At 35.4% G+C, this 20504-nt stretch overlaps 1 protein-coding gene across 1 annotated transcript in view; it reads right to left on the bottom strand.

Moving 5' to 3' along the window:
- The window catches only part of TNKS (tankyrase), a 198354-nt gene that overhangs the window by 155044 nt on the left and 22806 nt on the right, over nucleotides 1–20504 (bottom strand). Inside the window, 1 exon segment of the mRNA XM_021694117.2 lies at nucleotides 12100–12324. Within this exon segment, the coding sequence (XP_021549792.1) occupies nucleotides 12100–12324 (225 nt within the window).

Here is a 20504-nt window from a genome sequence, read left to right as displayed (position 1 = left end):
TTTTAAGAATATTTGGTTTTTCTCCCCCCAGAAACAGTATTAAGGTAACCTTTAAAGGCATAATGAGATGGCTCAAAGAATGTCAATCGTTATTCAATATTTGAAGGGATCCAAATTCAAAGCCCAACCAGTGTTTACTTCCTCCTTTCCCTGACTCACCCCCACCCCGCACCTCCCCACTCAGTACCCCTCCGGGAATGGTACCCAGTTGCTGTGGTGAGCCCTGAAGAGCCGTGTCCGTACCAGGGAACTTCTCTGGTACCAAAGATGATTAAGAGTCAACAACTGACTCAAGCTGGGGCATTGGATTCTTTCTATCTCAGGTTTAAAAACCAGAGCGAACCTGAAGCCAAGACACATCCACATGAGTGGAGGATTCTAGAGTGAAGGTTCATAGACCTGTGCTGCTGAAGTCCCTAGAGCTGGCTTGGTTCTTCACATCTCAATTCTGGGTTTTCCTGAATGGTTGAGTTTCTGACTCAACGTGTATTCTGACAATTTTACATTGTTATCACTTAACAATACCAGACCTTTTAGTCTAGCTGATCCTACCACCACCCATGATCCAGAACTCCTATCCTGCTTCCAGTTTCCTACTTCTCCAATCAAATCTACTCAACACAAAGTGGATAATGCTTCCTTTAATACAAGTTTGATGGCTTCCTTACATCCAAATCACTGGCTACAGAATTTTTTATAACATGAACAGAATTCGATAAGAGCAGGGAGGTAATTCAATGAGTTCAGTCGCTATTCTTAATCAGAAAGTGTTAACCACAAGATTTAATATCAAATTAATGATATTTAAATAATAAAATTAAATCATTTGGGATAAATTATAAAGATTACGAAAAACTCAACTGTTTGATTTCCAAATATGTAACATGGAACATTTTCTCACTTGAGATAAGAGGAGTCTATTCAAGCATTCACATCAATTTTATTACTTAAAATACCCCATCAGTTTATATTAAACCTTCAAATAATTATTTTTTTGGACCAAGTATATCACCATCTATTTTGATGCCATAAGCATTTTTTTAAATCCTGTTTTATTCACCAATGTATAAATCTAAATGCCTACCAAGTGCCTGGAACAAAATAGGCACAAATAATACCTGGTAAAGGAGTAAATGTTTGAAAACAATAAATAGGATTTATTTATTATCTATAATAGTCAGACACTGTAAACAACCAAAATGTGTCTCAGTTGATGGATGGTATATCAACACCAGGTAATACTAATCAGCAATTTAAAAAAACAAAAACAAAAAACTGAAAGGCATTGTGCAGAGTGGAAAAAAAGAGCTAATTTCAAAAAAATCACATACTGTATGATTCCAGCATTCTCAAAATGACAAAATCATACAGACAGAAAGCAGATTAGTAGTTGGTAGGGGTTAAAGGATGGGTTTTGGGGATCGACCATATAAAGGTATTCCATAAAGAACGAGAGGGCTCTTTGTGATAATAGTTCCATATTTTGATTGCAGTGGTAGTTACATGAATTTCCAAATGTGATAAAATGGCACAGAACTATACACACAATGTACCAATACTAGTTTCCCGTGTTTGGTATTATACTATAAGTCCATAAGGTATAACCAATGGGAAAAACTAGGTGAAGGATACATGGGATCTTCTTGTACTATTTTTGTGACTTCCTCTGAATCTACAATTACTTCAAAATAAAAAATGGGAAGTATATAATAGATGCTTCTTATTATGCAAAGTTTTAAAGAGTCAAATACAATAAAGCAATATGATTTTTAAGATCTGTCATTTACTGGGAAACAACAATCTAGCAAAGACAACACACTAGAACTTCTTGAGGCACTGATGTAAAAGTTTTATCAACTCATTATGCAAAGATTTATAGATTCAGCAGTATTAGAAAGAGATGAGAACATGTATTTTCTCTTTAATAAGCATTTTATAATTTTGTGAATATTTTGTATTATTTAGTCTTGGGGTTCTACAGTATACAACTGATGGATTCCTAGGCCATCCTAGCCAGTGTCAGCTTCTAAGAAGTTAAGAGCTAAAAGCTTAACTTCACCTCCTACTCAAATATCAAACACATTTATGTCCCCATAAGAAGTCCCACACAGCCTTATCAATCACCATTGACTAATGGTGACCAACTCCACTCCAATTAATGGAGGGGAAAATAAGATACAACATAGTGATTTAGGGGGCAGAAAGCTTCCTGAATACAAAAATGGGTGAGATAAATCCATGTCTCCAATGCACCCAACATCAGCAAAGACATGTTCCTCTGCAACTTTTAACCGATAAAGAGATATTAGTAGAGGTTTTCAGTGGGGAAAAATAGTCTTATAATTTCAAGAGACTCTATCAGCATAACATCAGAAAATCATAATCATCAATAAAAATATTCAAAAAAAGAAAATTAATTTTGAACTTAAAAAGTTCTTGGGGCAATAAAGCATGCCTATGCTTGCCTGTGGGAGATTTACCAGGAAAACAAAGTAGTATAGACAAAGTCGCTGCACTCACAATTGGAAAGGCCAAATTTAATTCTGTACATGCAGAAAAATGACCCCAAAGGAGTATTTATAATACAGCTTTATATTAGGAGTTTGGTTTTATATTCTAATGTTTATCAAGGCATATACCTATATTTTTAGTTATATGAAAAATCTTAGTATTTTTATGGTAAGAAATGGGTTTTCTGATACAAAACCTCATATTATAACTGATACTCAAGGACCAATAAATGAAATAAAATAACTCAAAAGGGAAGGAGCCAGTGTCATGTGGTTGGCCATTTGACCAGCAATTTAGCACCTAAACATTTCCTTCCAGAGTTAACATTTAAGGGTTCCCCTACTAAATTACAAAATTTCCTTTTCTCAAGGAAAGCTAAAGCAACCTACAGCACACAAATAAAGCTATCAACAAACATTAACAGGACAAATCCCCATCGCCATACCAAGAGAGTTTGCCCTGCATTCAGTTCTCTATGACAATAATACCAATAACTACTGATTCTTGTCATCTTTTCCCCATCCCCATTAACCTATTCCCTCACATCCTCACATTTTCCTACTCAAATCTGAAATGAAACTATGAGATTTCAACATTACCTTTCCTTTGCTTTCTGGATCACCGAATAAACTAAATATCAAACTACTCATTAGAGTTTGAATGGTCTCAAAGCACTTCATATAGTAAACCTTTACAATGGTTACTTGACTCATTTTAGAAACACATGACACACAAGTGCAGAAAATGAAGATCTGCCCTCAGTGATTTAGAGGTAGACAAGAATGAAATCTTGAGGCCCTCATTAGTCTTCAGTTCAATCTAAATATTTAACTGAACCTCACATTGAAGACAATAAAATTTCCATTTTTAAATATAAGAAATAATTTGGCTGTCAAGTTATACATTGTTTTTCAAATTTCTATTTTGTAGCATCTGAGGACAATGATGACAAAGAAAAAGTTTCGTCTAAATAACTGTCTGTATAAGGACACGGACTCTTCACGCTGAATTTAATACAAAACCTCTTTTGTTTTAAAATGCTGTCAGTCATATTATTTAACCCAAATCTGGAAATACTTCAAATAATTTAAGTACAAATATGAAACCACTACATATTTATTAATCTACCTTATTATAATTATTTTAAGAATACATACAAGTATTATCCTTCTCTACCAACATTGTTACTTACCGTAAGTGGCCGCAACTTTTAAGTACTACCAAGAAAGCAGTTTAATTTTATCAAGAAACATTCTACTACTTTCTTTAGAAAATGCCAAATCTTAATAAACTTTGAAAAAGTACTTTCTATTACTATTAAAATAAATTATCACAAGTTCAATGGTTTAAAACAGCAACACAAATTTGTTATTTTAATTCTAAAGGTTCAAAGTTGAACACCTGTCTCAGTGGGCTAAAATCAAGGTGCTAGCAGAGCTGCATTCCATACTGGAAACTCTCAAAGAGAATCCATTTCCCCACTTTTTCAATCTTCTAAAGGCCCCTGCATTCCTGGGCTCAAGGCCCCCTTTCCCCATCTTCAAAGCAAGTAATGGCTGATTGAATCCTTCTTACAATGCATCACTGACTTCCTTCCCTCCAATTTTAAGGAACCTTGTGATACTTGGGGCCCACCAAGATAATCCAGGATAATCTCTTCATCTCTAGGTTAACTGACTGGCAATCGCAATTCCATCTGTAACCTTAATTTCTGTTTGCATGTAAAATAAAATATTCCTAGGTTCCAGGAATTGAGATGTGGACATCTTTGAGCCATTATTTTGCCTACTACATATAGCTTGTCCCTTCTTATAGTTTTATGTTTTAAAAGCACAACTATAACACACATGACCCTCTACCATCTCCTATTATTTCTATAAAAGAACAGCAAGGTAAAAATAAATAGAACAGTTCCATTATTTCCATTTGATAAATGAAGTAATTAAGGCACAGAGAGTAATCTGCCCCATAATCTGTTCCAAGTCAAAGTGCCTGCTAATGAGAGATCCAAGAGTGGTCACCAGGTCCCCTGATTCCTATTTTATTGTTTCCTGCAGTGGACCACAATAATCTTTACTACTCTAAGAGCAAAATCTCCCCTATTGCTGATAACTCCTTTGTTCATTTTTATCAGGCCACAATTTAACAAGTCATCAACTGGGTTATTTATCACTTAATTTCACACACACACACACACACACACACACACACACTCATACATACGTATGTGTGTTAATACAAAAATTACATAAACTGTATAATGTAATAATGTCTGCTTTAATTTTTTTCTGAACCAGGATCTTAACCAGGTTAATATGTTACACTTGACTGAATGAACTTAAGTTTTATCCAGTTGAATGCTCACCAACTAAGGCATGCCCTTTTCTATGGCAAAGAAAGAGAAGAACAGATAAAACACAATTATATAACAAAGACTCTCCAAATGGTAAATAATGGGCAAAGAAAAGCAGAAAACCTATTACATATTAAATAATTAACAGAAATTCTAAACTGGGGTAAGAAAAAATGAGAACTGTACTTAAGAATTTTTATTAATTCATTTCAATAGTTAACTTTAATTACGGTATTAAGTGATACTCTGTATAGCTGATCTAATCTCTCCTAAATAACCAATTAATGTGCTTAAAGACTTCTTAAAAAATACCATCACATCTCTATTTTCTCTTGTATTTTTCAATAAATATAAAAATATCTGAATCAATATTAGGTAATACAGTAGGAATATTATTTCTGATCATGTTATTTTTCCACTAACATGAGAGCAGTTACCAATTACTGAGCATATACTGCATAGATATTACACGAAGGTACTTCATTTGCTTTCTCTCATTTAATCCCCTTAACAACTATATGAAGTACAGTTATTACTGCCACTTTAATAACTAAAAGAGAATAAGTAACTTGCTCAAAGACCCACATCTTTTTGACTCCAACTGGTATAATATAATGCCACTGAGACTGAAAATTTTTTTAAAGTGCTAATTGTTAGACTTTAAGTAGCAGTTTCAATTTGAGGTTTCCAAGTAAGATATATATATATAGTAAGGATCCTCTTAGTCTTTGCATGTAAGACAAATGAAGTCAAGCATTATTTGAAAGTACCGAGAGACAGAAAAAAGCAAGTGACAGGAGCTTTGTTTCTAAAAAATAACGTCATTTGCTCTATTCAGCCTCTCATACTCCCAAAAAGCTGAAGAACTTCTCTTTATCAAGAGAATTTCAGTTTCTTTTCTTCCAGTAGTCCTTAGAAGGTATTCCACTGACTTCAAGCTTTAAGTGTTGTAAATGGAAAGTCCTTTGCTTAATTCCACCCCTCCCCCCTTTATAGGCAACTTATTCTTTCTGCTTGGAAAACTTTAGTATATACACATATGTCTTCCTCAGTGTGCCTTTTCTCATCAATACAGCATGGAACTCTGTAGCCTCTTCGATCTCAAGACTTGGGTTTTTCCAGCTTATCATTTGTTTAATTATTACTGATCTCTTCTATCAGTTATTATTATTTTTTTTTCTTTTTCCCTCCTGAAACTCCTATCACATGTAAGGTTTTAAAAGAATGTTGACTTCCTGGGTCTATTTACCTTTTTCTTCATGACTTCTTGATGCTAACATTTTGCTCTGTATTTGGGGTTATTTCTCACGTGATCTTCTAGGCTACTAATGTGGATTTTCTTTAATTCATATTGAATGTCTTACTTTGGAAAAATATTAGATTGTTTTGGTCTCAGGAAGCTTCTTCCATATTACACTTTAATTTCCCCGAGGGAATCTTTTTATTTTTTCATTCAGGTGTTTATCCAACCCCTACAGCAGTTCTGGGTATATATTCCAATTGTTCAATCTTTCCCTTTGAGAATTTTTCATTTGGTTTACTGGGCTTTCATATCTAAATGCTGGGTATTCCAAGAAGTGAGAATCCCACAGGTGTTACAAAACCACACACCTCCATTATCACTGAAATTGCTTGGGAAGTCAGCACACTGTCCCATGCCTGCTGAGGAACCCAGAATTCTCCAAAGGGAACATGCTCTGCCCCCTTCTCCCTTGAGAATCAGAGAGTATAAGAAGAGATGGGAGTCTGGTATAAATGCAAATAGTGTGGATCATGGGAATTATATAAAGATTTAAGATATTTCTTTATTATCTTAGAGGCCCCATCCTGGAAATTCCACCTAGCTACCTTCTCAAGATCTCTGTTATCAGTTATATTCATTGGGAAAGGACAGAAACCAATTCTGTCTACCTTAATGGGGCGGGACCACTACCAACACTGCAGGAAAAAAAACTGCTGCTATGAGTGAGTCCTTAATATCTCTAAGTCTTTGTACTCAAAATTCTACAATATAGAAGGGGGTGTCTGAGTGACCAAAACAAGGCCATCCCCGTCTGCCAGTGTAGAAAAAAGAAAGGTCTGACTCCATAAGCTTCTGTATTTCTCCCCATAATGATCACTCATTGTTTTAAATCTCTAAAATCAGAAAAGCAGTCAGATACTAGCTAGCCAAAATTAAAAAAAAAAAAGACAAATGTCCATTAAGACTCCTAGACTTGGGGCGTCTGAGCGGCTCAGTCGGTTAAGGTCTGCCTTCGGCTCAGGTCATGATCCCAGAGTCCTGGGATCGAGCCCCACATCGGGCTCTCTGCTCTGCGGGAAGCCCACTTCTCCCTCTCCCACTCCCCCCGCTTGTGTTCCATCTCTCGCTGTCTCTCTCTCTCTGTTGAATAAATAAAATCTTAAAAAAAAAAAAAAAGACTCACAGACTTTATGTCAATTAACTTTGAGAAAAATGTTTCTACAACTTGCTTCTAAAATGGAATTTCAAAGCACCAACACTTGGATAGTCTCAAAAAAAAAAAAAAAAATCTTACGACATATATTCAGAAAAGAAAATGTCATTTATTTTAATTTTGGGTGACTTTATATCTGGGAGTAGAGAGAAGCAGGGAGAAATGAATAGGTTCTAAAGGTAGAAAAAGCGTTAATTTCTAAAGTAAATTGGATTTGTTAAATATAAAAATTATATCATCAGCATTAATATAATGAATCAAGACCTCTGTCTTAAGTAGTTGGTTTAATTATACAAGCATTTAAAGTTGATTTTTAAAATCAACTTTATTTTGTTCTTTTTGATGGTAGGTAAATAGCATCTAAGAAACACATGGGATAGACTTTTTTTTTTTTAAAGATTTTATTTATTCATTTGAGAGAGACAGGGAGAGAGCATGAGCAGGGGAAAGAGGCATGAGCAGGGGAAAGAAGCGAGGCAGAGGGAGAAACAGACTTTCCGCTGAGCTGGGAGCCCGATGTGGGGCTCGATCCCAGGACCCCGGGATCAGGACCAGAGCCGATGGCAGACGCTTAACCATCTGAGCCACCGAGGCACCCCGACTTTTTGTTTTTTAACTGGAAATCTGTACCTCTTAATCCCCTTCACCTGTTTCACCCATACCACCCTCCCCCCCCCCCCCCCCGCCCCACTGACTTCCCCTCTGGAAACCACTAGTTTATTCTTGTCTTTATGAGTCTGTTTGTTTTTATTTGTTTGCTTTGTTGGGATAGACTTTTAAATTGGCCCTTAAAAAAAGGTCAATATAGGGCAAACAGAAGAAACTAGGAAATCTACATTACACAGCAGTCAGAATTCAGGTTGAGATCTTAGCAATAATAATAGCAATTAATAATAGCTATTACACCGGGCGCCTGGGTGGCTCAGTTGGTTGAGCGACTGCCTTCAGCTCAGGTCACGGTCCCGGAGTCCTGGGATCGAGTCCCACATCGGGCTCCCGGCTCGGCGGGGAGCCTGCTTCTCCCTCTGACCCTCTCCCCTCTCATGCTGTTTCTCTCTCTCTCTCTCTCTGTCTCTCTCAAATAAATAAATTAAAAAAAAAATCTTTAAAAAAAAAATAGCCATTACACCTGTCAGAATGGCTAGACTCAAAAAGACAGAAAAATAACAAGTGTTGGTGAGGATGTAGAAAAAAAAGAACCCTCAGGCCCTGTTGGTAGGAATGTAAATTGGTACAGCTACTATGGAAATCAGTATGGAGGTTCCTCAAAAAATTAAAAATAGAGGGGCACCTGGGTGGGTCAGTTGGCTAAACATCCAGCTCTTGATTTTGACTCAGGTCGTGGTCTCAGGGTATGAGATTGAGCCCCATATTGGGCTCTGTGATCAATGGGGAGTCTGTTTCTCCCTCTTTCTTTCCCTCTCCTCCTCCCCCTGCTCGCATTTGCTCTCCCTCAAATAAATATATCTTTAAAAAAATTAAAAATAGAAATATCACATGATTCTATAACTCTACCATTGGGTATCTACCCAAAGAAAATGAAAAAACTACTTCAAAAAGATATATGCACGCTATGTTTATTGCAGCATTATTTACAATAGCCAAGATATGAAAGATATGACAGATGAATGGATAAAGATGATGTGGTATACATATATATACACAATGGATTATCACTCAGCCATAAATAAGGATGAGATCTTGCCATTTAGAACAATATGGATGAACCTAGAGGGCATTATGCTAAGGGAAATAATCAGGCAAAGATGAGTACCACATGATTTCACTTATATGTACAATCTAAAAAACAAAGCAAACAAATAAACAAAAAGCAGAAACAGACCTATAAATACAGAGAACAAACTGATGGGTGCCAAAGGGGAGGGCAGTGGGGGTACGGGAAAAATGGGTGAAGGGGAGTGAAAGACACAGGCTTCCAGCTATGGAATGAATAAGTCATGGGGATAAAAAGTACAGCAAAGAGAATATAGTCAATGGTATTGTGATAAATAGCACTGTATGGTGACAGATGGTACCTACACTTGTGGTGAGCACAGCATAAAGTATAAACTTGTCTAATCACTATGCTGTACACCTGAAACTAATGTAACATGTATCAACTACATTTCAATTAAAAAAGATAGCAATCAATATTTATTATTTAACATTCACTATATCAAGTACTCTAAGTACTTTACATGTATCATCAGCTAATCCTCCCAAGAACCCAAGTATTCCCATTTCACATACAATGAAACATGGTAGTTAAGTGGCCCCTCATCTCATATACAGCTGGTAACTGGTCAGGTCAGGATATAAGCCCAGAACATGTGCTTTGAAGCAACCATCCTGCCGCCTCCCTTAAGCCAGTGATAACGTGCCTTGGCTCTACCTTTATAACTATCAAAAGTATTCACTATTGTACCTCACATATAGAGATATGATTAATATGAAAACAATCAGGCCAGCATTTCATCATCCAGGCAAAAACCCTTCAAAAGTTAATTCTGCACACTAATCTCTCAAAACCATCAGACTCAAGCTTTCAACCAGTTGTCCCAAAGTGGAAATCTGCCTAAGAGTAACATTTCAGTATCCCTTAACTATACTCAAATTCAGAAAGTATGATATATAAACTATCAGAGGCTTTGGTATATTTGGCTTCCTAATAGGTTCCTGAAAGCTAATTCAATGTGTAAAAGGGTCTACAACCAATCTTGTTTCCCATAACTATTTTAATAGTAGCTGTAGCCTCAAGTATATTTTGATTATAGTTTGAAGGTGCCCTTGCCCTTCCCTCAACTTTTATAAGACACAAGAAGTTCAACAGAAGGGAAGCAATATGTGCCAAAGTACACTGAGGACTGTGGGGCTGGAGGACTATGGAGATGCCTTCTTTAAAAATTCAGGTCCTACATCTAGTCTTTTATTTCAACAGAACCTAGGTAAAAAGAGCGTTTTCATTACATACTTTTGGGAGGGGGATTAAGGAGGAGGAGGAAAGAGTATTAGTTTCGATAAGATATTAAAAGCACTGACACAATGAAAAATTCAGAGGGGGTACAGGTAAGAAAACAGAACACGGAAGCCTAGAACGGATAATAATTCAAGAAGGTGAAAACTATATAAAATTCTATGACTAATGACAAAAACATCCAACATATATGACAAGCTAAAGCAAGAAGGAATGAAGATAGGGAAATTTTAAGTCTAGATTAGGTAAGAATACATCTCAAGTTCAATAATAATTATCACATGGTAACTTACCACAACTTAAGAGGTTTTGTGGTCAGAGAGGATATTTATAAGTTCAAGCTTTTCAGGGTAGTTTTATGTAATGACTTAGTCCAGGATGTGGTGTTTTAGTGAAAGACTTAGGAGGAAATGGGAGAATCAACTGAAAATGGAAGATCTCAAAGATCGAAAAGGACCAGGGTATCCAAAGGCTCATATCAACGGATGTGGAAGTGACAAAAGATAATGACAGAGAATGTGATAAAGAAGTTGTATGTCAGGCATTGCAATAATTTGAGGGAAAATGAAAAACATACTGGAGGATGGAACAGATAGCTATGAAGAGAGAGAAAATCTTTTTTTTTTTATTTTATTATGTTATGTTAATCCCCGTACATTACATCATTAGTTTTTGATGCAGTGTTCCATGATTCATTGTTTGTGCATAACACCCAGTGCTCCATGCAGAACGTGCCCTCCTCAATACCCATCACCGGGCTAACCCATCCCCCAACTCCCCCTCCCTTTTAGAACCCTCAGTTTGTTTCTCAGAGTCCATAGTCAAGAGAGAAAATCTTAATAACCACACCACTATGTATCTTTAAAAATGACATATATATTTGAGTTTTATGATAAAGATAAACGTGAAAGATTAAACTTGAAATGGATGTCCTCCCAGAAGACAACAATTATGTAAATCAACCTGCCATGTACTAAACAAACATCCACCATCTTGAAGGTCAAGAAATAGATACACTCAAAAGACACTATGCTGGTCTTCTGGAAGGTTGTTTTAGATTTCAAAATGAAAGGTGTACAATAAAGCAAAATCTAATGTAAGACTATAAGTAAAATCACACACACACACATTTAGATAAATATAAAAGAGAAAGAAATGTTGATTGAATACAATTTCATATCATCTCGAAATTTAAAATGGTTGAAAAGTTCAATTTTACTTGAAATTGCTTTTTTTCTAGACTATGGCACATGTTGAACATACTAAGCTTTGTACTACTGTATCTGAACCACTCACTCAAAGCTTTCCAGTGCTAATAGCTGGTGTTCACTTTTAGCAACATAAAGAAAAAGATTTTGCCTTAGTGCTAGATGATTTTCCTTAAATCAACCTAAAGCCTCCAAATACGTCATCCAATTCAGTAAGAACTTACTTTATAATGGTTCTCATTTGATGCTAGGATGGAAAACTGCAGTCTTTTAAAGAGACTGTAGATTAACTAAATTTGTAATAGTAATCCATCAAAATTTAGTTCCACATCAGTTAGCATTTGACTTGAATTCGGAGAGTTAATGCTGTGAATCCTGTTCTTAACCAACTTTATATTGCCATCTCCCTACTTCTCTTTTGATGGAAGAAAATAACTGCTTCTAAGAATATGAAGTAATAAAGCCTTCTTATTCTGAGAGAACACTCTTTCCACCACAATAAAAATTAATAAAAAAGAAAAAATGGTAAACCTTTATTTAAAATATTATACCTGTCAGGTTGATCTTACAACTGAGATATTATCAAATAATACTTACCAATACATACATCAATTTTCCCTTTAATAGCAGCTTCATGCAGAGGGGTATAGTTCCAGTTATCCCGGGCATTTGGATCAGCTCCTTGACACAGTAACAGACTCACAACCTCAGCGTGGCCAAAAGAACAGGCATTATGAAGTGGGATGAGACCTCCGTCATCACGAGCATGGACGTTAGCACCCATCTGTAGTAAGTGTTCTACGACATCCTTCCTTCCAAACCCTAAAAAGAAGGATAATATACATTGAAGCAATTCTGTAAAAAGAACCATTAATATTGCTTTATTTTAGTATATGTGCTGCCGAAGCGAGCACAATATTTCTTTAATAATACTAACAAATGTGAACATTTGTAGTACTTCCTTCTATAGCAAAAAGGGTTAAAAAAAATGGCTACCATTCAAATCGATTCTCTCCTCCTACAGAACTCAGAACTAAGAAAGCTCTTCCTTAAGTCTTTGGACAGTTCATTCAAAAGACATTTTTTTTTTTTTTTCCAAAAGACATCTTCAACACATTTTATGTGCTGGGCAACTCTGCTAGAAATACAAAATGAACAAGACTCCAGTCCAAGGCATTCATTTTCCCCTCATGCTTCAAAAGAAAAAATTAATATGTATAAAATCCATCTATTTTAAGAAATAAAGGTTATTTAAATACTGCTGACCACTAAAACAAATTACAACACTTAACATTATACCAGAAAAACTAGAGAAGAATGTATGGATACCAGAAGTAAGTGGTAATAGTTTGGCTATAAGAACTTTGAAAAGGAAGAACTAAAGATAATGTCAAAATATCTACTCTTGGGACTGATGGCCAAACTAAAAGTAAAACAATGTAAGCTTGGATTTAGTGAGTCTGAGGAAACAGTATGACAAGCAAGTGGGAACACGAAAGACAGAACCAGAAAACTGGTAAGAAGTATCACAATTTTCAGACAGAAAAAGTGGGAGGAAAGAATGGATCTGAATCAATGTAAGGACTAGGCACACACTGAGAAAGGTAAAAATTACCAAGAAAGTACATTATGGAAGTCAATGGGCAGCAACACTATGTGAAGTCAGCATGATGAGGACTTAAAGGGTAAAAAAGCCACTGACAATTCTAAATTATAGTACAGTGATGAAATTTTAAGTTACACTGCAATGGATTAAGAAGAAAGAAGACTATAAGCATTAGTATTATCTTTATACGCTAATATCTTTCTTAATGATTCTTTCTTTCCGGGCGCCTGGGTGGCTCAGTCGTGAAGCGTCTGCCTTCAGCTCGGGTCGTGATCCCAGGGTCCTGGGATCGAGCCCCGCATCGGGCTCCCTGCTCAGCGGGAAGCCTGCTTCTCCCTCTCCCACTCCCCCTGCTTGTGTTCCTGCTCTCGCTGTCTCTCTCTGTCAAATAAATAAAATCTTAAAAAAAAAAAAGATTCTTTCTTTCCTACTTTAAATTTTATTTGGTCTTATTTTCTAAGTATCACTACCTCCATGCTATTACTTACCATGTAATGTCGTTAGAAAGTAGCATCATAAATAAAACCAAAATGGTCATATCTTCCTGCATTTTATGCATATAAACTAAATGAGAACTATGACGAAAATAGAAAAAAAAAAAAGATTTATTTCAAGATACGTTCTCCACACTATCTATAGAAATTCACTCAGTCCAGGAAAACAGGCTCCAAGAAAAAGTCTCCAAAATAAAAGACATGTTTCCACAGATACGTAGTACAAAGTCAGAACTGGGTTTCCACAGAAAATATCCTTCAAATTAAACTGAAAATTTGGGGTGAAAAGAGGTCAATTCTGTATTACTAACTGAAATACCAAAAGTATAGGATACATGCTAATATAACTCTGCTGTTTGTTCTTAATACCTGTACAACTTTACAGATATTAGGTTCTGTTTATTTCTCTAACTTCAGTGTCTTTCACCCTACTATTACAACCTTACTCTTCATTCGTTGGGCCATAGGTGCTTTCCTTACTCATGAAGATTTCATGATTTTCCTTCTATGGATTTGAATAAAGTCTGCATGGCAAAGTCACATTTCCCTAATCAATGCACTGATAATATTTGAGAATGAATTTCCTTTCTTCACTAATAAACAAGTAAATTAAAATAAGATACTTTTTAAAATGTATCAACTGGCATTTTAAAAAGTATCCATTATAACTTTGAGGGGAAAACGCAAAGTGTCTGTTTACTTTTTACTAATACTTTTAGATCTAAAATATAAAAAACAAATCAAAAAATGCTTGTAGCAAACAGAGTGTGGGGAAATGGAACTGTGCTCAGACACTGATAATTTGAGTGTAAAGTGGTACCACATTTTAGAAAAAAATGTACTGTTATCTGAACAAAGACTCTGCATCAAGATGTTTATCAAAGCATTATTTATAGAAAACCATGGAAACAATTCAGATGTCCAACAATAATGGCTCTGTTAAATAAATTATGGCTTTTCATATAACATCATCCTGTACTAAAAGGATGCTATAGAATATTGTGAATATACTTAATGTCACTGAATTATACATGTAAAAAATGTATATGTTACTGCAGCTTAAAAAACATCAAAAAAGTATAAACCATACATAAAAGAAAACACAGGATATTAACAGAAAAACATGGAAAAAGTGTTTTTAGATTAATTAGTGTTTTAGATTAAAAATATATAAAACAAGGGCGCCTGGGTGGCTCAGTTCGTTAAGCGACTGCCTTCGGCTCAGGTCATGATCCTGGAGTCCTGGGATCGAGTCCCGCATCGGGCTCCCTGCTCGGCAGGGAGTCTGCTTCTCCCTCTGACCCTCCTCCCTCTCATGCTCTCTGTCTCTCATTCTCTCTGTCTCAAATAAATAAATAAAATCTTTAAAAAAAAAATATATATATATATATAAAACAAAATATACGGGGAAAATATATATATACACACAAACATATATTTGAAGATAGAAAAAAGATTAAATCACTAAGTAGTGACATTATAGAATTTCCTTTCCTTCTCTTTATCTGTTTTCCTATTATCATATAAAAACACAATTTTGTATAAAATTTAAGTGTGTACACATACATGTTTATAAAAGAAGGTGGAGGTGAACAGTCAAAATCAGTAGACAATGAAGAATTTCTCTCTTTTAACTTGGTCTTGCATTAATAAGATATATTATTAAAATCAGAGGTTTTATTATCCACAAAACAGTCCCCTATTTAAACTACTTAGAAATTTAGTACTTAGTAATTTAGAAAACTTTATTTAAAACATAAAGTTTACTTAAAACATGTATTTTTACCTGTTCTGTTGAGTACAAATCAAAATTGGTCATTCATCTATAATGTTAAATGCTTATATATTATTTTTACACATAAAGAGAATTCATTATCTCTAATGGTTATATAAGGCCTCTGTTTCACAAACAAGGTTTGTAGTCATAATTATCCCTATAATTGAATTGCTTATTTGGGTCTAAAGAACCAAAATAAAAATAGTAATTAGGATCACAGTCAAAGAACTGCATAGAATTTGAAGTAACTTATCACTAATTAACTCTTCGGAAAATAGTCCCAAAGTGAAAGCATTACAGACACATACTGCAGACAAGATTTTCAGTGTCTTGTTTCATTAAGCTAGCACATGTTTAAAAAATAGCTAAATCACAATGTTTTAATGTTGCCACTTATACATAGTTGCTACTTATACATCTTTATTTATGGCTCAGTGTTATGAAGTAAAGAAGGAAAACCAATATACCTTCTCTCTTCTCTGATCCAGCAAAGGTCACTGAAGAGTAAGACTGTAATTCTCTGATCTTTACCAACACACAGCATGTGCTATTGAGTTATACTAGAGGTATAATTTAACTTTTACAGAAAAACTCTTTGCTCAAAGTACATGCCCTATTCTTGACAACACTAAAAATAACAATAATGGTAAGTAACTAATATTTAGTAAGCTCTTATGTGTGTCAAAAAGTATGCCAAATACTTGACATGCATCAGCTCCTTATGATAACACCCTGTGAGAGATACCATTATCCTCATTTTGTTAAGTAATTCTTTCCCTCAGTGCTGATATTCATGAGCTGCGCTTCTAAATACACATCTCAATTCTCTCTACTCTCCCTTGCTACCGTCTTGGGTTGTAGTTCCATAATCTCCTGTCTAGACTTCAGCATCTAGCCTTCTAACAGCATACAACCTTCTAACCGCTCTCTCTGCTGTCACACCTGCTGCCCTCCAATTCATTGTTAACACAGTAGGCAGAGTGATCTCGTCAAGGCATGTTTCAGATTAGGTCATTTCCCTGCTTAAAATCTTGTAATGGGCTCCCATAACACGTACAATAAGACATTACTACAAACTCCTTAGGACCTACAAGGCTTTACGTGAGCTGACCCCTCTCACCTCTCCCATGTCATTGAGTTTTATCTGCCCTGTCTTTCTGTTCCCTGAATATGACAAACTCCTTTCAGCCGAGGCGACTTTGCACTGTTCTCTGAGAACTTGCTCCCAGATCTTCATATGCCTAGCTCCTTCTGCCATCCAATTATCAGCCCAAACAAAGATAAGCAACTCAGAGGACTCTAACTGACCACTCAATTTAAAGTCACCCATGTATGCACACATACTTTTCCATCATTATTTTCAATATCACTCAGTTTTACTTTCTTTCTGTATTAAATCACTACCTGAAATTACCTTGTTCATTTACCTATTTGCCTTTTATATGTCTCACCACATAAAAAGAGTTAGGAACTATTTCATGAACCGGTGTGTGTCTCCAGCATCTAAAATAGTGCCTGATACACAGTATGGCTTCAATAAAATATTTGCTGATTACATGAACATACATAATGTTACTTACTTCATCATAATTAAATCAAAGAGCAAGTAAGTAGCTTTTGATTTTGTATTTTTAATTTACAAAAAGAAAACATTTAAAGGCTTTTCCAGCTACAAAAATATCAGAAATATTTTTAAATATTTAAACAAAACACCATATTTTCACAAAGGAAAATCATCTGTAAATCCATCATCATCCAGAGATAACCAAAATGAACATTCTGATGATTAAACTTCCAGATTTCTTTTTTTGCATGTGTGTATATGTTTTAACATCTTTGCTCTGCCTTTTCACTTTTCAACTATCTCAGATACTTTTCCAGGTAAAAATTTAAAATGTATACATCATTTTCATTATGAATTACTTAGCCTTCTACTACATGGATATGTCATAATTTATTTAGTTGGGTGGTTTCACCATTATAAAAAGGAGATTTTGCCATTATAAAAAAAAGTTAAAATAAATATCCTTATATGCATATCTTCACACATCCGTCCAGTTCTTTAAGACAAATTCCTTAAAGTAGAAGGACTAGGTCAAAGGATACATGTTTAATGTTGCCAAACTGTCCTCTAATTCAGTCTATCAATTTTCATTTTTAACCAAAATGCTTGAGTATACCCATTTCCCCATCTTGTGTACATGAACACATATTTATAATCTTCACAAACAGAGGCAAAAATAAAAAATGTATTGCTCAATTTACATTTTCTGGGTTCAGATATTTACTCTTTTTTTAGAAAATTAAATACATGAATACAAATACAGTTGAAATCTCTCTTAATCCTACTCTTTTCTTTTCTCCCCCAAAGATCCCATTACATAAACTCAATGTTTGTTATACTTGCCCTTATTTTTATACTTTTCATATATGTGTGCTTTTAAACACATGAGTTTATATACTTATATTTCACATTAATATATTTACATATTACATATTTCATATTCCATGTTATTAGATTATATATATTCATATTATATTGTCAAGATCACATGGTCTTCAATCTCTATTAGTGAGATTGATAGTTGTGGCAATTATCCCCTCTTCTTGCTGGCCCACAGAAACTCAATTATTGCTCAGGAATTGGTCAGAATGTAATATATTAGCTAAGAGAAGGTAAATCTTTCCCCAGTCCAAGGAGTGAATCCTGATTACTTCTAAGCCAGAAAGGTGATTTTCTTCTTCTTTGGCAGTGACTGGCAAGGGGAGAGAATGAAAAATCTAGAAGCTTCTGGAAAGACTTTTCTCTCTAATAGAAGATTTGTGGAAGAAAAAGGACCCTTTCTCCTCTCTCCCTTCCTATTTCTAGAAAACTCTCACATAAGAATGTGACATTCAGAGCTGCTGATACCATGATGGGAAGGTCAACAGAATTATGAAAATCCTAGCATAGAACCCTACTGTGCTCACAGAGTATTCAGCCAATTCTTGAACTTCCTACCTCTAGACTTATCAAGCAGGAAATAAATGTCCTTAGGCTTAAGTTTCTGTTAGTTGAATTTTGGAATATTTGGAGCTGAACCCATGCAAATTGATACAAATACCTGTTTATATGTTTACTGATCATTCATTTGTCAGCCTTCGGTTCATGGTCTAGACCGAAATTTTTGTCTTATTATTTTTTTGATCTTTATATATCCCGAACACTAATCTTGTATTGGTTACATGCATTAAAAATACGTTATTTTGTTTATGGCTTGTCTTTTTTTTTTTTTTTAAGATTTTATTTATTTATTTGACAGAGAGAGATACAGCGAGAGAGGGAACACAAGCAGGGAGAGCGGAAGAGGGAGAAGCAGGCTTCCCGCAGAGCAGGGAGCCCAATGTGGGGCTCGATCCCAGGACCCTGGGATCATGACCTGAGCCGAAGGCAGACGCTTAACGACTGAGCCACCCAGGCGCCCCGTTTACGGCTTGTCTTTACACTCTATTTACAGTGTTTGATTTCAGACAAGTTTTAAACTTTAACATAGTAAAATATATCAATCTTTGCCTACACTGTGCTTTCTACATAATCTGTAAGAAATCCTTCCTATTCCTATGCTGTTCGTACATTTTCTCCTAGATTACTTTTATAATTCTGCTTTCCACATTTATTTTTTTAAAGATTTTATTTATGTATCTGAGAGAGAGAGAGAGCATGAGCAGAGAGAGGGGCAGAGGGAGAGGGAGAAGCAGACTCCCCCCTGAGCAGGGAGTCCAGGCTCTATCCCAGGACCCTGAGATCATGACCTGAGCCGAAGGCAGACACTTAACCAACTGAGCCACCCATACACCATTGCTTTCCACATTTAGATCTTTAATCTACCTGTATATATGCCATGAGTTACAGATATAATTTTATGTTTTCCACATCTTTTCTCTTTGGTTGATCAGTTTAATAGTTTAACTTCAAAAAAAGTCTAAAATACCAAGTAGGGCAGTGCCAATCCCCCTTGTTTCTCTTAAAAAATTATCCTGGCTATTATTGCTTTTTGATGTTCAATGGAATTATCTTTATGTTCCATGAAGAAATGTGTTAGAAAAAAAGTTTTTAAAGCTCATTGATTAGAATTAATTCTGTAAAGTTGACAGATTTACAACACTGAGTCTTCTAATCCATGGATATACTGTGTATCATGTATAGCCATGTATATCAGATACATACTTCACATCTTTCATTTTGTGTTTGTTCTCCATTAATATCTTGCACATATTTGTCAAGGATTTGGGGGTATTTTAAGGTTTTTGTTGATACTGGGACACAGAGGGCAGTGGTACATTAGGGGCGGTCAATAAAACCAGAACACACAGAGCCTTTCAGTCATAAGGAGTTTGGGATCCGAGCAGGAGTTTGTCAGCCAAGATTTGTCTGCTAGCTAATGTGACCAGAGGTCGTAATGACAAAATGAGGTCAGAAGACAGGCAAGAGCGAGATCATATAGGGCCTTTATCATGAGGAACACATCCAGCTACAAATAATGAACTAGTGAAACCTCAAAAAAAAAAAAAAAAAAAAAAGTAGAGATTTCACCTGTCTCACTAAACTTGTCCAGTCAGAGGCAATTCAGGCTCATAGAGCAGTTTAACAAGAGCTCTTTAAAAAATTTCCACTCTGGCATGCTTAGCATGCATAAGCGATCTTCTTGTTTGCCACCTCATAGTCACAAAAGACTGCTACACCTTAAAGCCTGGTATTCAGGTTCCCACACAAGAAAAAAGAGGGCAAGGGGAGAAAAAGGCTTTCTCTTAGTCTTTAAGGAAGCCTCTATAAGACACTTTCACTTATATCTCATTAGCCAAAAACAAGTCATCTCTCCAAGCTCCCCGAAAAGTCTGGAAAGTCAGTTTTTTCATAGCTGGGCACACTACTGCCTTCTACAAAATCTAAGATCTGCTAGTGAAGATCAAGGAGAAAATGACCTTTTGGGTGAATAACCAACAGTATCTGTCACAGCTTTTTAACTCATGGGTAAGAAGTTTGGATTTTATTTTAAGTATGTGGGAAGCCCTTTATAAGAGAAATTACTTGACTGTATTCAAGTCTTAAAAGGATTATCAGTTGGCTATGTGAAAAGTAGAATGG

Source organism: Neomonachus schauinslandi, chromosome 2 (assembly GCF_002201575.2).
Source record: "Neomonachus schauinslandi chromosome 2, ASM220157v2, whole genome shotgun sequence".
Taxonomy (NCBI): Eukaryota; Metazoa; Chordata; class Mammalia; order Carnivora; family Phocidae; genus Neomonachus; species Neomonachus schauinslandi.
The sequence above is the reverse complement of the archived record's forward strand: the minus strand, read 5'-3'. Positions and strand labels throughout refer to the sequence as shown.